The sequence below is a fragment of the Xenopus laevis genome, chromosome 9_10S (genome assembly GCF_017654675.1).
Source record: "Xenopus laevis strain J_2021 chromosome 9_10S, Xenopus_laevis_v10.1, whole genome shotgun sequence".
NCBI classification, from domain to species: domain Eukaryota; kingdom Metazoa; phylum Chordata; class Amphibia; order Anura; family Pipidae; genus Xenopus; species Xenopus laevis.
Genome location: NC_054388.1, coordinates 62,340,884 through 62,359,759, shown reverse-complemented (window position 1 = coordinate 62,359,759; position 18,876 = coordinate 62,340,884). Strand labels below are relative to the sequence as shown.

The 18,876-nt window shown below is 38.7% G+C and overlaps 1 protein-coding gene across 30 annotated transcripts in view; it reads left to right on the top strand.

Annotated features, from left to right (window-relative positions):
- Nucleotides 1–11,398, top strand: part of baz2b.S (bromodomain adjacent to zinc finger domain 2B S homeolog) — a 156,836-nt gene extending 145,438 nt beyond the window's left edge. For 22 of the 30 annotated variants that reach the window (XM_041578657.1, XM_041578656.1, XM_041578655.1 and 19 more), the window contains 8 exons: nucleotides 638–793; nucleotides 2,027–2,187; nucleotides 2,563–2,873; nucleotides 3,246–3,381; nucleotides 4,775–4,921; nucleotides 7,834–8,096; nucleotides 9,199–9,342; nucleotides 9,911–11,398. In XM_041578657.1, coding sequence (XP_041434591.1) covers nucleotides 638–793; nucleotides 2,027–2,187; nucleotides 2,563–2,873; nucleotides 3,246–3,381; nucleotides 4,775–4,921; nucleotides 7,834–8,096; nucleotides 9,199–9,342; nucleotides 9,911–10,064 — 1,472 coding nt within the window. In that variant the 3' untranslated portion in view covers nucleotides 10,065–11,398. The remainder of the gene's footprint in view (nucleotides 1–637; nucleotides 794–2,026; nucleotides 2,188–2,562; nucleotides 2,874–3,245; nucleotides 3,382–4,774; nucleotides 4,922–7,833; nucleotides 8,097–9,198; nucleotides 9,343–9,910) is intronic. The other 8 variants (XM_041578665.1, XM_018238812.2, XM_018238814.2 and 5 more) reach the window with 1 other exon arrangement.
- The last annotated feature ends 7,478 nt before the right edge of the window (nucleotides 11,399–18,876 follow it).

The following is an 18,876-nucleotide window of genomic DNA, read 5'->3' as shown; positions in this document are numbered from 1 at the left end:
AAACTTAAAAATTATTTTGACACCCAGTGTGTTTTGTATATTTTAAGTACCACCATTTTATCAATAGTGCACATGCACATGCACATTTGTGCTGCCAGCTCAGGCATTAGCTCTAGGGTTCTCCTGTGTCAGTAGGTGCACAACACATGATTCAGTGGCATGACACATTAAGGAATTGTGCTTGTGCCAATATATTCAAGGGCAAGTAGAGGCTTTAGATGTGCATAACTTTAACGAATTGCCCTGATTCACAAATTGCATCACTAAAATCTTGCAGATAGTGCCCTGGTTAGAATTGAACTCATCATGGATGCTTTTGAGATGGAGTGCAATCATAGGGATAATTGATAAACTGCAAGTGATAATACATACTTCATTAATATCAGTGTATGATAACTGAATATGAGAACTGAATTAAGCAACCAAAATATTATTTTTAAACTAAGTATAGATTTTCAGAAAGACAAATAATTCATCTACCTCACCCCAGGATACATTAATCAAAAACAGATTATAACCATTTAGATTAGGTAAATCTACAAAAAAAACAAAAATTATATTTGTAGGTAGCCTTGCCCTTGACTTCCTGTTTTCTGAGGCATTTTGTTTAAAAGTTTGTCTTACAATCTGCCCACAGAAATGCAGCTTGGCTGGTGGAGAGTAACCGATCCAGAAGACCTGAAATCCTTGCTTAAAGTTCTTCATCTCAGAGGAATACGAGAGAAATCTCTGCAGAAGCAAATACAGAAACACTTAGAATATATCACCCAGACCTGCATGAAAACTAAAGATGGTAGGTATTTCCTACTGCTATAGCAGTTCAATGGATTCAGGCTTATGCACCTGCATGACTTCATCCATTAATTTTATATATCAGTACCTGAAACTAGCATCTCCAACAGTTTTAGGGCCGTTTGTCCACTTCATCATAGATGAAACATTACGGTTCCTATTATATAGCATACAGCTGTCATATACCTTTAATATACATCTGAGTTAACGCTTTCAGAATGGGTTTCAGTCCTGCATTGCCAGAGCTCTCTTCTTCCATAACACCAGGGCCGGATTTACATAGCTGGCACCCCTAGGCCCGCTGTTGTTTGTTGTCCCGTCCCCTCCCTTTTATTCAATCAAATTTTCATCATCGGGACCAGAGCAAAGGGGATTGGTGTACAGGAAATTTTAAAAACGATCTCCTGCTCTTCCCCAGTGTTTCTGAACCAATGTGGGTGTGGTTGGGCAGCATGTCGTCCCCTAAACTCCTGCAGTCCTAGGCCCGGGCCTTGGTGGCCTCTCCACAAATCTGGGCCTGCATAACACTGCCCCTGACAAATTGTCATCAGAAGCATGTGTATGTTAAGATTTGTTTACCAGGGAGACGTCACCCCATAGCAAGTTATCCAGAAAGTGGAGTCTCTTATAGCTGCTCCTTAGTAACAGATACCACACACACTGGGGCTAATGTACTAATACAGATCCTTAACAGTTCATTTATCTCTAAAGCTAATTACTGTTTGGTTGCTGTTGGTAACTGAACTGGCGCACTCTTGCACCTATGTCATTTAATTAGCTCCATTGCATTCTATGAAACTGCATACATGAAACTGCATACAGTTAAAACACAAGGATTAACTCTTTAAGTGCCCTCTAAATGTGCCATTGTATAAATAAGGCAGAATCTGGGTTCAACTGTAACATTTAGCACACCAAGATGGAAGGACCCTGGCAAGGAAACAGTTAAATAACTTAATGCTGAGCCTGCCAACCATGTCTATTTTTTGGTTCCCACCATATTACCATAGGTCATGATTAACTGCACTTCAGAGAGGCCACTGACAGAAGTGCTGCCTCTTCCCACCCGACGGCAGCCCTGATTGCTATGACCTGTTTCTGCTATACTGTCTTCCTAACCACTGCATTGATCTTTAAGTCACCATTTACTTGTGGGGCTGTTAGTGCTACCAACACTGCTGCACAACAAAATGAAATACAATTCTTATCCTACATAATTATATTCTTCCTATAGTTACAATCATTGAAATGAATGGCCCTGAGGAATGTCAGTTGACACAAGACATTGTGGAGAACTGGTCTGTAGAAGATCAGGAAATGGAGGTAGACTTATCCATTCTACAGCAGATTGAAGACCTTGAAAGAAGAGTGGCGTCTGCTAGCTTGCAAGTGAAGGTAAAATCTCATTGGGTTTCCTAATCTAATGCTGTGCTGTGCCACTGCATGGCATGCTCCTATTACTTCAGGAGTGCACCACATTGTGATATGGGTAGAGAAGTTTCAAAGATGGAACTCTTTTAACCACATGGCCTATAGTGGCATAGAGACCCTACAGTAATGAGAGCATGGGAATACAATTTGGGGTCATCATCAAGAGCTCTTGGGCTGATTACTAGGAGAACCTGTGGCCAGTGTAGCATCTAGTTATTTAGTAGTTTTAATCAGCCACTATGTTTTGTCTCCTGCATGGCACCAGATATTGCGACAGGATAAGTAAAGGGGTGAAGCACCATCTTGAAAAACACCACTAACCTTTTTATTGCTGCTTAGGGCTGGATGTATCCAGAGCCGGCCTCTGAAAGAGAAGACTTGGTATATTATGAGCATAAGTCAGTTTCTAAAAGTCATAAGGAACATGGTGGAGAGCACACAACAGATGAAGGAGGCAGCTTCAATGCTATAGAGCGGAAAAGCGACAACCCTCTAGATATAGCAGTAACCAGGCTGACTGACTTGGAGAGGAACATTGAGAGAAGGTATCTGAAGAGCCCTTTAAGTACCACCATTCAGATCAAACTGGATAATGTGGGCACAGTCACTGTGCCTGCTCCTGCACCATCTATTAATGGTGATGGTGACGGGTAGGTCATTGACATTAATATAACAAATTATTGTGCTTCTTTGCTAATCAGAGCCTATTTTCTATTGCTTGTATGTTGTCCTCTTGTTTGTCCTTTTACAGACCATTTTATTCTGCATGGTGCTGTGTAAAATATTTTTGTGCCGTATAATAATCCTGCAAATCTGTATCTCATGTTTCCCTGGTTGTCACTAAGCTTTAAGGCACATAAGCCAATCTGTGCTCTACATTTGATTGAGTTGCTTTAACTTTTGTATTATATTGGCTGTTTATCTCTGTTTTGTCATTTGCTTGGCTTTTGATGTGATTGATACCTACTGTAAGTGGAGAGAAAAATCAATGCTCAGAGCACTTTCCATTATCTACCTTGCAGAACAGAGGATGACATTGCCCCAGGGCTGAAAATATGGAGGAAAGCGATTTCAGAGGCCCGGAGTGTGGCGCAAGTATCACTGTGCATCCAGCAACTGCAAAAATCTATTGCATGGGAAAAGTCCATCATGAAAGTTGTAAGCTAAATTACACTTATGTGACACTTTAATTTGATATTGAGACATGCTAGTGCTGCAGAGGCTCCAGAATTGTTTAGCTGCACTGATTGCAAATTGATTATATTTAAATTAAAGAGGTTGTTCACCTTTATGATATGATGCAGAGAGTGATATTCTGAGAAAATTTGCAATTGGTTTTTAATTTTTATTATTTGTGGTTTTTGCATTATTCAGTTTTTTTGTTCAGAAGCTCTCCAGTTTGCAATTTCAGTGCTCTGATTGCTAGGGCCCAAATTACCCTAGCAACCATGCATTGATTTGAATAAGAGACTGGAATATGAATAGGAGGGAGCATGAATAGAAAGGTGAGTAATAAAAATTAGCAATAATAATACATGGGTAGCTTTACAGACCATTTGTTTTTTAGATGGGGTCAGCATTTGAAAGCTGGAAAGAGTCAGAAGAAGGCATATAATTAAATAACTATAAAAAATAAATAATTAAGACCATTTGAAAAGTTGCTTAGAATTAGCCATTCTATAACATACTAAATGTTAACCTAAAGGTGAACTACCCCTTTAAGGTAATCAGTGCATTCCATCTAGCTGGATTTTCCCTGAAAGCTTCCCTGGTTTTTTACATGAGCTGGTAATCTTTAACCAGGCGCATTGAACCCAGACCACTCACAGTGCTCTCCCCAGATGCAATACATTAGATTGCCTCCACAGATCTCTTCGGTAAGTTGCACGTAAAGTGTTTCCTGCCACAGGAGGGTTTGATAGTTCTGAATGTGAGAAACAAAGTGATCCCAATTGATATCAATGGCAGTTGCTTAAATCATGTATAAACTCACAGGTCACACCAGAAGTCTATAAAATAAGAATACAGATAAAAGAGATCTAGGGCTGTTGTCTAGGGCCATTGCCTCCCCAACTGATATTTGTACAATGGTAAGCTCTCACTAAATGTATGTTTGGATTTCCATTTGAATAGCAGTCAGCCTAGTTTTTAACACAGCAGAAACATTTTTTCATTTGTTACCGTACTTTTGTTCTTTAAATAGTAATAGTCTTTTAGAGGCCTCAGGCTTAAATAGAATTATATATTTATTAAAGTTTATGGAGAATGAGTTCTGAGTTTTTAACACAGCAGAAACATTTTTTCATTTGTTACCGTACTTTTGTTCTTTAAATAGTAATAGTCTTTTAGAGGCCTCAGGAGAAAGGCTTAAATAGAATTATATATTTATTAAAGTTTATGGAGAATGAGTTCTGAGTAAGCTATACTATCCTCATAATGCTAATTACAAAATCGGAATCTGCTAACAAAAATGACTTTGCCTTGAACTTCATGTGCCTGTATGGACTATAACGGGGTTAATGGCAATGGCTTATCTTCTCTCTGCTTATAGTACTGCCAGATCTGCCGTAAAGGAGATAATGAGGAACTGCTGCTTCTCTGTGATGGCTGTGATAAAGGCTGCCACACATACTGTCATAGACCTAAAATCACCACCATACCTGAGGGTGACTGGTTCTGCCCTGCTTGCATTGCCAAGGTAACTTATATTTTTACAGTGTCATTAGACTTATGCCAGCCTACTTGCTTCCACTCATTCAATTCCAATCTGGTCTATCCATCTGTGGCCCCTTGCTCACTCAGCTCTAATCCTGTCACTCATTTAGCTCCTACACTTTCTCAAGATCTAAACCCTAAAATAAATTGTTGTAAACCCAATCATGTTACATCTCTGAACACTTTTGCATTTTACATTAATTTTCTATATTTTTTTATGTTTTTTTTGTATGTATATTTTTGTATACATATTATGTGCTCCAAGAGGTAGTATTTGAGTTTAGTTCTGAAAAGCCTGAGTGAGAATTCTCTCTCTCTCTGGAGGAATTCAGGGATGTCATTCCAAATGTAAGGAGAACAAGAGAGGAAGGTGTAAGGCACAAAACCACAATATAAGTGTGCGGTGGGACCAAGAGGTGGCTCTGAGAGGAGCGGAGGAGTAAGCCAGGAACATATGGAGACACAAGAGAAGAGATGTAGTGAGGTGCAGGGGATTAAAGCCCTTTGATGGTTATGAGAAGGAGTTTGTAGGTTATTCTTTGTTTTATGGAAAGCCATAATGTGGACTTTTGCAGGGGATGGGCCTGTTCTGTCAGGTCTGAAAAGCATGCTATCAATAGAGATATTAAGAGAGTAGTAGAAAGATGATAAGTTCAGTTTTTTTAGTTTCAGCTTGAGTTGCCCTTGGTTCATCCAGATGGAGACTGTTAGCAGGCCGTTAGAGATCTAAGGGTGGTGGCACACGTGAAGATTCGGGGGAGATTAGACGCCCAGCTACAAATCTTTCCTACTTCAGATGACTAATCTCCCTAAAAGCCTACCCGTCGGCAAGAATACCACAAGAAGACAAGAAGATTGCCGGCGGCATGGCATACATTTCCCAAGCCACACAAAGTTGCCTCACGAGGAAACTTTGGACGACTTCAGAAATCTAAAGTGATTCGTATGCTATCACGCCGGCAATTCATATTCTTGCCAGAGAGAAGGCATTTCTGGGAGATTAGTCGCCCGAAGAAGGGAAGATTTGTCGCTGGGCGACTAATCTCCCCGAATCTTCACGTGTGCCACCACCCTTAGCATACAGATGATACATATATTTAAAGCCAAATGAGCAGATGAGATCTCCTAAAGACCAAGTGTACAGGGAAAACAACAGACCGAATAAAGAACCTTGCTGTAGCTTTACGTTAAATGGAACTGGTGATTTAGAATATTCTTAAAGCAGTATTGTTTAATAAAATATCACCAGAAGGCCATTTAAGTAACAGGATACTCCAATGACAATTCAGAGACCCAGTAACTTGATTTTTCATTTAAGACAACCACATTGTATTCCTTCTGGTACTAAATCACTCTTAATAACAGCAAGCCAAACTTGTGATCCAATATTAACTTACAGAGGGACCAATGAATGATGTTGCTCTGGTAGAGAGCCTGGGAATTCAGTGGGAGACTTCGGAAGGCTTCTATCCCACCTTGAAGACAAGTCAAGGAAGTGACTTTGTGCTTTGTGTTTTACATTATAAACTCTCAACTGACTATGGTTGAAATCAATTAATGATTATTAGACATTTATAAGAATTATAGTAGCTTGGTTCTGTCTTTTAGGTCTTGGGTTTAACAGCACTAGCTACATATAACTACAAACTGAATGCACTACCCTGTGGATTTTTTCTGGGTTCTCTCTAGAAATATGTATGTTTTGTATCCACCATATATGACACTGTGTATAGCAGGATTGCCAGCACTATGTAAATATAGGATATTATAGGAATAGTTTTACTAGGGAATGACTTGAAACTTCTAATCTGAATAAACTCTAAACATGAATTGCAGGTCATGCAGTGTGAAGTGTGCAAAAGTTTCCATTACTCATCTGGATAGAGGCCTTATCTTTTTCCATAACCTCAGGAAAACAAATTAATCTGCACCCAGGTCACTTGGTTTAAAGATTGTCACAGTTTCACCAGATATAAACACAGTCCTTGTTTTAAAGGAGAAGGAAAGGTTCCAAAGCAGTTTATTGCCAATAGATTAGCCACAATAGTGCAAGCTATAACACTATTTATTCTGTAGAATGCTTTACCATACCTGAGTAAAAAGCTCTAGAACCTCTCTGTTTGTTTAGGATAGCAGCTGCCATATTCACGTAGTGTGACATCACATCCTGCCTGAGTTTCCCTGCTCAGTCATAGCTCTGGGCTCAGATTACAGCAGGGAGGGGAGGGGGAGAAGAGCAAACTGAGCATGCTCAAGCCCTAGCCCTGGAGGTTTAAGATGAAAACAGGAAGTCTGATACAGAAGCCCATGAGTACACAATAGAAAGAAAGAAAGAAATGTGGTGTTTCTGTTGACAGAGGACTCAGAGCAGCATTACTTTGAGGGTTTACTAGTGTATTTATATAGACCTTTCAGATAAAGCTTACTTAATTTTAGCCTTTCCTTCTTCTTTAAATGAAAATGGTTTTAGTTGCTTGCTTAAAACTAGAAAACGGTTGAATACATCATTTTTTTGTTTCAGTAAAATTCTAAATAAAACTTAAAGTATATGAAACCCTTATTACAGGAGAACTAAACTAATAAGAAATGTTGTACATTATGTTTTAGGCTTCTGTACCAGGCCAAGGCAACCACAGTCCTTTAGCAGTAAAGATCTGAGCCTCAACGATGACCCAGTAGCTCCCCATCTTCTTTTCTGCTAATTCACTGCACATGTTTTGTGCTGCTGTCACTTGCTGAGCTTAGGGACCCACTCACAATATACAGTACAAATAATTACTACATGACAGCATAGAAACCAGTGCAATTAGCATCAGAATTTAATAATCACCCCTGTAGCATCAGCTTATATTTCAGGCCAACCTTATATTCTGCTTGATAATTCCTATTTTGTAGGCAAGTGGACACACCTTGAAAACGAAAAAATCTAATCTGAAAGGGAAGAAGAGTATGGAGCTGAAGAAAGGCAAAAAGTCCCCAGGGGACACAGGAGAGGAGGATTCTACAGTAACTGGAACCCCAGGGAAAAAAGGGAGCAAAGATTCCAAAAAGAGGAAAGGGGAGGAAAACAACCTCAGCCCTTCCAAACAGGAGAGCTCCCCCTCTTCTAAGAAAGCAAGATCAACAAAGGATGAATCAAAAGACCTATCTCTGTGCAGGTAAATACATCGTTTTATTTATAAAGTACTAAATAAATAGGCATCAGTGTATGCTGTACAGTAGATAAGTACACACAGGCAGGACAAGCGTAATAATAAGTAACAATATTAATAAATAAGTAACACAAAAGGAACAAGGTCCCTGCCCCATAGAGCTTACAATCTAAGAGGATAGCTAATATACAGACACAAATCAAAGGGAAAAGTGTACAGAGGTTTGGACACTGGTCCATAGGACTGTACCAGACAATATATATTCTTGTGCTCCAAAAGATAGTTTCTTTTTGAAGAAATTGTTCCCTATGGAGGAATTCAGGGATAGAATTCCATTGGTAAGGAGCAGTGAGATAGAAGGGTCCTAGGCAATTTTAGAGGTAGCTGCCTAGCGCCCCCCTATTATTGCGCCCTAGGCAGCTGCCTCTTCTATCCACCCCTAGTTCCAGTCCCGTAGAAAGGTTTAGATAAAAGAGATAGCAGAAAGAGCAGTATGTCTACCCTCCCCTCAGCCAGTAGAGGGGATAAGTATTAAAGAAGGAGAGACAACGAAGTGAAAGCATCCTCAATAGTTTCTATTAGGTCAAAGTATTGAAAAGATGTAGAGAGGATCATGTTATAGAGACCTTGGATTGTAAACTCCTCTAGGTTAGGGACTTATGAAAATAATGTATACTCTCTTTAAAACACTGTGTAAATATTTTGCCACTATATAAATAACAGGAAATAAATAAAACATGTGATTACCTATGTTAAATAAATTAATAAATTAATAAAAAAACATTTTGAATAAGTCTGACATTAAAATTAATAGTAGGTTCCAGCCTTAGAAATCACTTTACCTAATGCCACAATCACCCCACTTCACTATAGTTACTATTTACAATGTTCACTCTGTGCAGTTATGCCACAGCACAGAAGCATTTGGAGGGTTTCCAATTTTTGGTCAAGCCAGTGAAAAGGGTAAATAATGTAGAGCTGAACTCATGATTTCACTTACGGGTAATTCCATTTTCTCTGGAAGAATTGTTGTACATAAATAGGCAATTTTTTTATCAAAGAAAATGTAATAAAGGTTCTCTTGCCTAATGTGAACTTGTTTCCTCAGTGTAATCTTGTCAGACATGGAGTCGCATGAGGATGCCTGGCCTTTCCTACTTCCCGTAAACTTAAAACTTGTTCCCGGCTATAAAAAGGTCATTAAGAAACCAATGGATTTTGCTACAATAAGAGACAAGTTGAGCAATGGACAGTAAGTACAGCTTCTCACATAATCCCATGAAGCAGTGCTATTTCTTGGAATTCCAGCCTAATTGCTGGTGCACTCTAAGGTGCTTCCATTACAACATGTGTGCGATGCACCAATATGAATGCAGTTCATGTATTTGTTTGAGAATGCACATGATGTTGGCACAAGAAATACCAGAACTACCACCAATTATAGGTTGTGGAATGTCCAGGGTTCCCTAGCATCAATGTCTACACTTGAACTATTTTACAATTTTTTGGCTTTCCCCACAGGTGATCGTAAGAGCAAGAAGTGCGTTTTGGTTTAAAGTACCTTTTATGAATTGCATCAATGGATGCTCACTTCTGTGTCCATTTCAGTGCTTTGCATTTACATCTGTAAATAAGGCATTATACAGAATACAATGACCCAGCACTCAAATTGCTCTGTGGCCTGCTTTTTTTTATGCTCTTGAGGACAAGTGCATTTTGATCTTGGAAGGGGGAACCTTCCAAACATCAGTATTTTGGTTATATGACTATTTCGTTCTCCTGCTTTAATCCTCTCTTTTCTCCCTGCCTTGCCATTGCAGGTACCCAAACTTTGAGGCTTTCGCTCTAGATGTCAGACTTGTCTTCAACAACTGTGAAACATTTAATGAAGATGACTCTGAAATAGGCAGAGCCGGACACAAAATGAGAGTTCATTTTGAGAAACGATGGACAGAACTTTTTAACATGAGCTGAACCTTGTCATGGGGATCTTACATTAGTGGAAAATGTGACCAGCAATGTGGGTGGAAGCGCAAGAGCTGTTTCAATGTCTCCAACAAAGGGACATTATCAAAGAGCAGTGATGCATCTGAAGGTCTCATTCCTAACAAAATGATAGCCCTTGATTTCATTGGTCTTTGTCTTTTATCAACTACTGTTACACAGTACAGGGACGCACACCCAAAGAATATCCAAAAGAGGGGCGTCATAGTGCAATAGTTATAAAAATATATAAAAACGCACTGAATTTTCAACCACCAGAGCTATTCTGAGGAAATGGTTCTCCATTCCCTATCAATAAATAATCTATTTCTTTTTTTTGTAATTAGTTTTGTTTTTATGTTATATTTTTATTTTGTAGGTTATTTTTAGCGAATGTATTTAATTTTCTGAATTATTTATAATTATACAGCAGACACAATCTTCATTTTCTGTGAAAAGGAAGAATTAAAAAAAAAAAGAATTGCTTTAAATCTTGAAAATACAACAAGAATGTTAAAAGAAAAAAAAAAGGAAAAAAAAAAAAACCAAGCCAAGTAAAACTGTTTACACTGACGTGCTGCTGTGGCACCGATGGAAATTTACTGTAGAATTACAAGTACGTTTATATTATATTATGTTGCTGCACCACTCGTATAGTTATGTTGTATTTCAAGATGGTGAAGACAAACTGAGAAATATGTAAATACTGTTTATTATTGTTTATATTAAGTCTTGTTTAAATATGTATGATGTGTACAAATTGTCTGCAGATGTTAACTGATGTCTGCCTTAGAAGGATTGTAGTTATTGAATTTAGTTTGCAGGTTGATTAATCTATAGCTTGTACAGTATCCTCTACCAACACTGTGGAGTCTCCCCTGATATTGGTAGTGCCTGCCTTTCGAACAGGGTGTAGGGGATATTAAGTTGTTTTTTTTTAATTTTATTTCTATTTTTTCTCCTTATTTTCTATTTTGTTATATGATTTCAAGCCAACTAGGCCTACAGACAAAAATATAATCATTTGTATCCATGTGAGATAAACTTGTGACAATTTCCTACACACAGTATTTTTTCATAGATGCATTTCCTTTCACTTGCCTGGGCCACGGGAGTAATAAATACAATAAAAGGCATTTCTAACCACTGTGTTTTATCTGCTGTGTGGTGGACCTGTCAGAGGCAAAACAAACAGACTTTTCTTTTCTACCAATTGTACTTGAAGTTGTTTTATTTAAAATGAAAAAAAAAAATGTTGTGAACAGGATAGTTTTTCCCACTAGTATGTGTGGCACGGATACAATAAAGGACAGTTTTGCAATATGCTCTTGCTTGTTAATGGTGTTTTCTTGAGCTTCCTATATCCATTTCGTGATGGTCTGTGTGCTGCCTCAGAGATACTACAACTCTAACTGTAACAGGAAGAAGTGTGGAAGCAAAAGACAGAACTCTGACTGTTAATTGGCTCATGTGACCTAACATGTATGGTTTGTTGGTTTGTTTGTATGCACCATGAATCCTAGGGTCCCAAGGGGTGGCCCTTATTTTTTAAAATGGCAATTTTCTATTTATGATTACCCAATGGCAAATACTATTAAAAAAGTATATTATTATGAAAATGGTTTATTTACATGATGCAGGGTTTTACATATGAGCTGTTTTATTCAATATTTTTTTTCTAGAGACCTACATTGTCCGGGGGGCATAGTTTTCCTTTACTATTTTCAAATAAAACTGCATAATTTTAAAAAGAGACACTTAGCAATCCATATATACCACTAATAATAACTGCTAGCACTCACCAGGACTGATATGAGTTATATAGTAATGGAACAACTTCATTTGGAATGCTTTAGTCCATGGTTTCCTGTTGGGTATGGTACCCTGGTGAGGTTGGCATCTTAGAAAATATAACCTTTTTAGAAAGTTACTTTCTGTCTATAATTAGATAGATTGGTGGATGGATTAGGTGGATAAAGACTGTGAGGCTGAGAAATTAGCGATGCTTAGGATCTTGGTGCATTGTTGTCAACAAGGAGGGGGTAGTATAGGGCATAGTTCTTGATTACCAACAACTAAGTCAATGGTTTCATTTCACAGAACAACGTATTTATCTTGAGAAGAGGAAAAAAATGTGTCCAGAGCTCTACTGCCTTTGCATGAAACACCAGTACTTATCCCAATGCTACACCCCCTGCACTCTCAATACATGAGAAACAAACATGAGCAAGGCCAATGTCAAAAGATCTAAAAAGGCACATTAATTAGATGAGCACAAGCCGCCATATATATATATATATATATATATATATATATATATATATATATATATATATATATATATATATATATATATAAGCCTCCGAGGGCTGTCTAGAGAACATGATTTCTAGAGCCCACGTTCACAACACTAAGGGGTATATTTATCAAAGAGTGAAGTTAATAGTGAAGTTCCGCCACTAGAGTGAAATTCCGCCACTCTCCATTCATTTCTATGGGATTTTTATAGGCGTATATATCAAAGGGTGAACTTTCACTTTCACCCATTGATGAATACGCCTTTCAAAATTCCATAGAAATGAATTGAGAGCTGCGGAATTTCACTCTAGTGGCGGAACTTCACTCTTTGATAAATTTACGACTTAGATGGAGGCAGTACAGGGCCGGAACTAGGGGTAGGCAGAGTAGGCACGTGCCTAGGGTGCAAAGCTGAGGGGGCACCAGGCACGTACCTGCTCTTTCGCCTACCCCATGTCCGGTCCTGTGTCTCCCTGGCTGCCGCTGGTAATTTGCGCTTAAATGCGCTTGCGCGCATGTGCGTAATTTCATGCATGCGTGATTGAGCAGACACTAAGCCGGTGCCGTGGCCGGCCAGGCTGCCTAGGGCGCCTGGCCGGGTTGGCCCGGCTCTGAGGCAGTACCAAAAGTTTTACAGTAAGTGGAAATAAAAAAGGGCTGCTGGGCATTGTCCCAAACTGGAGTTCCTCTGAAAGTCTGACAGGCCAGTCCAATCCTGTATGTATGGAATAAATACAACAATCATTATGAGAAAAAAAAAAAAAAAAAATATATATATATATATATATACACACACACATTTCATTCAAATAATTAGTAAGCCTTTTTTCTTGTTAACATCTGAATAGCAGTATTCCACCTCGATTATGGTGTAATTGAATGGTGAAGCAATAACTGCAAAACAATCTCAATATTTTAGATGCCAATGAGACAATGACATAATTAGTGCTAGAACAGCGGTACCAAACCTTTTTTGTCCCAGGGACCGGTGGAAAGGAAAACACTTTTGCAATGACCGGGGGGGGGGGTTCGGGGGGGTCAGCGGCAACTGCATGTCCAATTCAGTGCACCGGCATTAATTGCAGGCTCGGCGGCCTAGTTCAGGCTGCGGCCCGGTGGTTGGGGACCTCTGTGCTACCAGATTGTTACTGGTGAATAATTTTGCATTTGGAGTTGATACTTCTAAGCACTAGGGGGTGCAAAAGAGCTAGTTTCAGGGAAATGTGTTGCACTTAAGGTTCCAGGTCATCCCAATATTTAGTTTAAATTAACAGATAATAATGTGGGAAAAGTGTAGTTATCACTGGCTGTAAATACCCTGAAAATCTATTTTTGACCTCTCATTGTCCAATGGCATGCAATAAAATTGTGTACTTTTGTTTTCTAAAAGAAGCCTGGCGTTCAGAACACAATGTAGTCTTGGGCATGGTTCATATGTATGATAATATAGAAATAAAGTAATTTTCTGTCAAGGTTGTTGATTGTCTTGATGACATGTTTGAGATCAATATAAATAATTTTCTGGGTATATAAACACCCCCCATAAGAGGAATATATACATTAATTTATCATTTTCCTTTTGTATTTGTGCAATGATAAGTAGAATGTGTATTATTTCCTTCATACATTCTTTTCCCTAGTTTAGGCTGGAGATGATTTTCCTGATATGCCACTGTTCCTAATTATGACACCCGGTCATGCAAAATTCCAGCCTGAGGGATCAGCAAAAAAGTCAGGTTTAGGAACTTCAAGTAACAATTACAAAAGCAAAACTGTCAACGAAAAACGATCGACATGACCTATAGAGGTAATTTTTGATGTACATTAATACTTTGAAATAAAATTATTAGTGTCAGTATCACTTTAAACATATTATGGTGGGAGCTGGAATGATGTCACATAATGGCAATATTCTTTCTCTGTTCTGTATTCATGCAATGGTCACTGGAGATATTCTTATATCGATATATTGAATATACATATGCCTTTCCTAAAATAAACTCTATTCTCTCCTAGCTCTTGAAAGAAGGCACCACAAGTATATATTCTCCAATGAGAATCATCCTTACCAGCTCTACTCTACATACTGTAAATCATCAGACATATTAGGATTACTGTGCAATTGCTACGTGCTAATTTTACATATGAATCAATCTGCAAAAAGGCAGTGCTGTATACCGGTAGATGTTTAGAGATGGAAAAAATGTTGTATAAATGAAAGGTGTATATATATTCTTCCATCTAATGAATTATCCCAGCACTCGTGACTAGGAGTACACAAACATCAAAAAACATATGGTATAACATTTCTATCCATATTTCTTTTTAAGCTTTAGTTCCAATTTAATGTAACAATTCAGTTTCATGAATAAAAGTGAGAGGAGACAATGATTAGTGAAGCACTCATGGCTTGGGGCACACATTAATATATCTCCAGAATAAATTATTGTCCTGATTCTGTCTGTTATTCAGTTATCCAGTTTTTATTTCTGGAACACAGTAATAAACTAATGAATGATAACAGTGGCATAACTAGATGTTACTGGGCATCACAGTAAATTAATTTTATGGCCCCCAACATATCCAGAGGTTTTATTTTTTACCAAAATATATTGAATTTGCTCATTAATTAAGGCCTTGTGGGGCCCCCTAAACCTCCGGGGCTCCCCCTGAAGCTGCAGGGTCTGCTTCCACTGTAGTTATGCCCCTGAATGCTAAAGTGATAAACACTATCTATTGCCCAAGCACACATTTGTTTTTATCTATTAAAGTTTAAAATAACATTGAGTTGAGAGATAATTGAGTAAATGATTCACAGACCTAGCTGACTGCCTTTACAATCACTGTGTTTAACTTTATGACAGGAATATACAGTAAAAATTAGTCAGGAGAGCTTGATATAAGAAGTTGTCTCAATAAATGGGCAACATGAGAAAGGAAGTGCTTCTAATAAAATAATAACCTGAATACAAACAGTGTCATACCGACAAAGAGCCAGGCCCCCCAGCAAAAATATATTTGAAGGGGCCCGGCACAGCAAAACCCCTCATTGGTGAGGGTGTGCTCTCTGAAAATTTACAGTGTGAATATATGGGCCTGTCCACACAGGGACTGCACACACTAATTCTAGGGTAGTATGGTTGCTATAGAGCAGTGATCCCCAACCTGTAGCTCGTGAGCAACATGTTGCTCACCAACCTCTTGGATGTTGTTCCCAGTGGCTACAAAGCAGGTTCTTATTTTTAAATTCCAGGTTTGGAGACAAGTTTTGGTTGTATAAAAACCAGGTGCACTGCCAAAGAGAGCCTCAATGTAGGTTTACAATCCACATAGGTGCTACCAAATGGCCAATCACATCACTTATTTGGCACCACAAGAGCATTTTTCTTGCATGTGTTGCTCCCCAACTCCTTTTACTTCTGAATGTTGCTCACCGGTTCAAAAGGTTGGGGACCCCTGCTATAGAGGTTGCTATATAGGAAGCTTCCTCCGTAGTTACACTACTGAATACAACTATACCCCATTAATAGTTGAGTTCATCTTCCATGTATTTTTATCTTATTAGGAATACAAACCCCACTTTTATGTACCCATCGCCAGGGATCACCAGGAAATTGTACAAGCAGGTTTCTACTGTAGTTTATTGTATGCACATAAAGCCTTTCCCTGTCCTACTGTATTTATAAATATTCGCAGGGGCTGCTATTTTTTTTTATTTCATAAATACACTACAAGTGTTCTGGAACTATGCTTGTGAAGTTATTTAAGCTCTTGGGCAATGCCAAGTTGTTACCCATCCCTTTGACTATTACTAACCGGGTTTCCCAGTCTGGTCTAAAAAATGCACCAGCCTGAGGTACTTTTGTTACGGCACCATCATTTTCCCAGAGATCCTTTGGATTGTCCTGGTACAGGACATGTGCTGTAAAATAAACATGGGGTATGGCAGCACAACGAAAATGCCCCAGGCAGGTACATTCTTTTTTTTTTTTTTCAATAGTTTATATTTATGTTTTTAGAAGTACAAAATAGCTATCACAAATTATACATTAAGAATTATACATTATTATTTCTGGCAATCCATTTCAGAGAGGAGGAAAGATCAATATAGAAGAAAGCATAGTGCATGAAAAAGTAGTGAACTTAATAGAAAATTGAGTTAATCAGCTGGTAAACAAGCATTAGAACATTGCAAAAAAAAAAAAACACTTAAATTTGTTCAGCCTGTGGTCTATATAAGAGATCTTGGTACCAAAATAAATTGATGCTCAAGTGACACTCTAGTAGTCCCAGACTGGCAATCTGTGGATTCTTGTAAATTCTGGGGATACTGTAAGATGCCACTATTTATTGGGCATGTAGGAGTCTCTGACTCTTTGTGTTCTGAGAAGTAGAATCGAATCCCATACTCGGTATGGTTTCTTTTGTAAATGTCATATTAAAATATTTTACCCATGCTCAGGTGTAAGGTAGGCACACCTCAGTGTGGGTTGTATGAATTTATTGGTTTAGATTGGAAATCAAGCCTTTGTTGTAAGGGTACTTCACACAAGCTATTTTGAAATAGGTATGGACTGCTGGAGAGTTATCTTTGTTAAAGAAGAACTAACCCCTAGAAAGGCCATATTTTAAATATTGTACCACCCTCAGGGTTCAGCATCTTTAAAGTAATAATGATCCAGGCCTTCAATGTTACAGGTGTTTCTTATCTTGGATTTTGTAAGGATTGTCTGTGACCAGAACATGCTCAGTGGGCTCTGAGAAGCTGAGAAGCTAAACTTAGAGGTTGTCAAGCAGAAAATGAGGTTTGTCTGTAATATAAGCTGATGGAACAAGGCTGATTATTAAATTCTGATGCTAATTGCACTGGTTTCTGTGCTGCCATGTACCAATAATCGGAATTACTGATCAGCCTTATATTGTGACATTAATATTCTGTGTGTACTATGTATTTTGAATCGGTCCCTAAGCTCAGTAAGTGACAGAGCATGTGCAGTGAATCAGTAGAAAAGAAGATGGGGGGAACTGCTGGGGCATCTTTGGAGGAACAGATCTTCCCTGCTAAAGGTCTGTGGTTGCTTTGGGCTGGTATAGAATCCCAAAACAGAATATACTAAATTTTGCCCTGCTTCTTGGTTCTCCTTTAAGGTGTACTGGCCCAGGGTCCTTGGTTAGTTACTAAAGTGGCCTTCTTTACCCTCTAATGTGCTTGTGATTGAGGAGAGCAATATGACATCTCATGGTTTATGCTGGCCGAGGATAGACTCACTAGTGTGAATGAGTTTCTTGGAGAAGCATAATATCCAATGCTATTAGTTGAGATCTACAGTTAGGTAAGTATAGCTATGTATTTATATCTTTGTGAATGCACTGATAAATCTTTATAGGTATAGGTGTGTATACTAAAGACGACCATAGACGCACAGAAAATTTGTTTTGTATGATATTCGGTGCGTGTATGGTGGCAAAAGAGGCGACCGATATCAGAAGAAGACTTAAATATCGGCCAGCTCGTTGTTTGGTCTGGATGGAAAATTTTGATCAGGTGCCTTTGAAGGCACCCAAACATCAGCCATGGTTAGTGCTGAATTGTCAGAAACAGATAGCATTCTATTGTTTCGATATACTGGGGTCATTTGTAGTGGTTGACACTGATTGACTGTTGTCTTTTCTTCAATCCAAATGAACTATGTAACTATGAATGCTGACAATCCTCTGCTCTCTCTTCTCTTGATAATCCAGTCTGATCTCTGTGCAAACCATTCTTTGTTTATTTTATCATTGATGGAGGTGTTAAATAGCTGTTCCTTTTAGTCTCCTGCACTATGCACAAGCTCTTACCTGTCTGCTCACCTTCCCTCAGGTGCAGGACAGACATAACAAACACAGACCAGATACAGCCCTCAGGCCAGACAATGGTCCAAGCAACCAGATGAATATATGGATGAAGTCAGGTCTGGACTGAGAATTAAAATAGGCCCTGGCATTTCAGGAGGCCCAATCAGCCCACACAGAGGCACAAACAGCCCCCCCACCAGCCCACTAAATACAGACTTTCTATGGGACCTTATAGCAGCCCCTCTGGCATTTGCCAGAACCCATAGATTGCCAGTCCTGGCCTGGATGAAGTGCTGCAGTGACTAGGGTTGCCACATGGCCGGTAAAAATTACGGTTGATCCCAATGTTATGAATAGAGAAAAAATATAAATATATAGGAAGGCCGGTATTTTTTTCCAGAAAAGGTGGCAACCCTAGCAGTGACGTGTGTAACCTATAAAATATAAACATGCCAGCAGGTGACCTGACTGAACAAGATGGGGGTGAAGAGTCTGAAATTAAAACATTTATCAAAATCATGAATTCGTCTCCTTCAACTGCCTGAGCACCTCTGGGGAGGCTATTATCTGTTGCACTGCCTAAACTGAATATTTCCCAGTCATCAAAGCATTTGCACTTCTGTGGAGACATGTTTTATAAGGATTCACTTGCACGTACTATTCATGA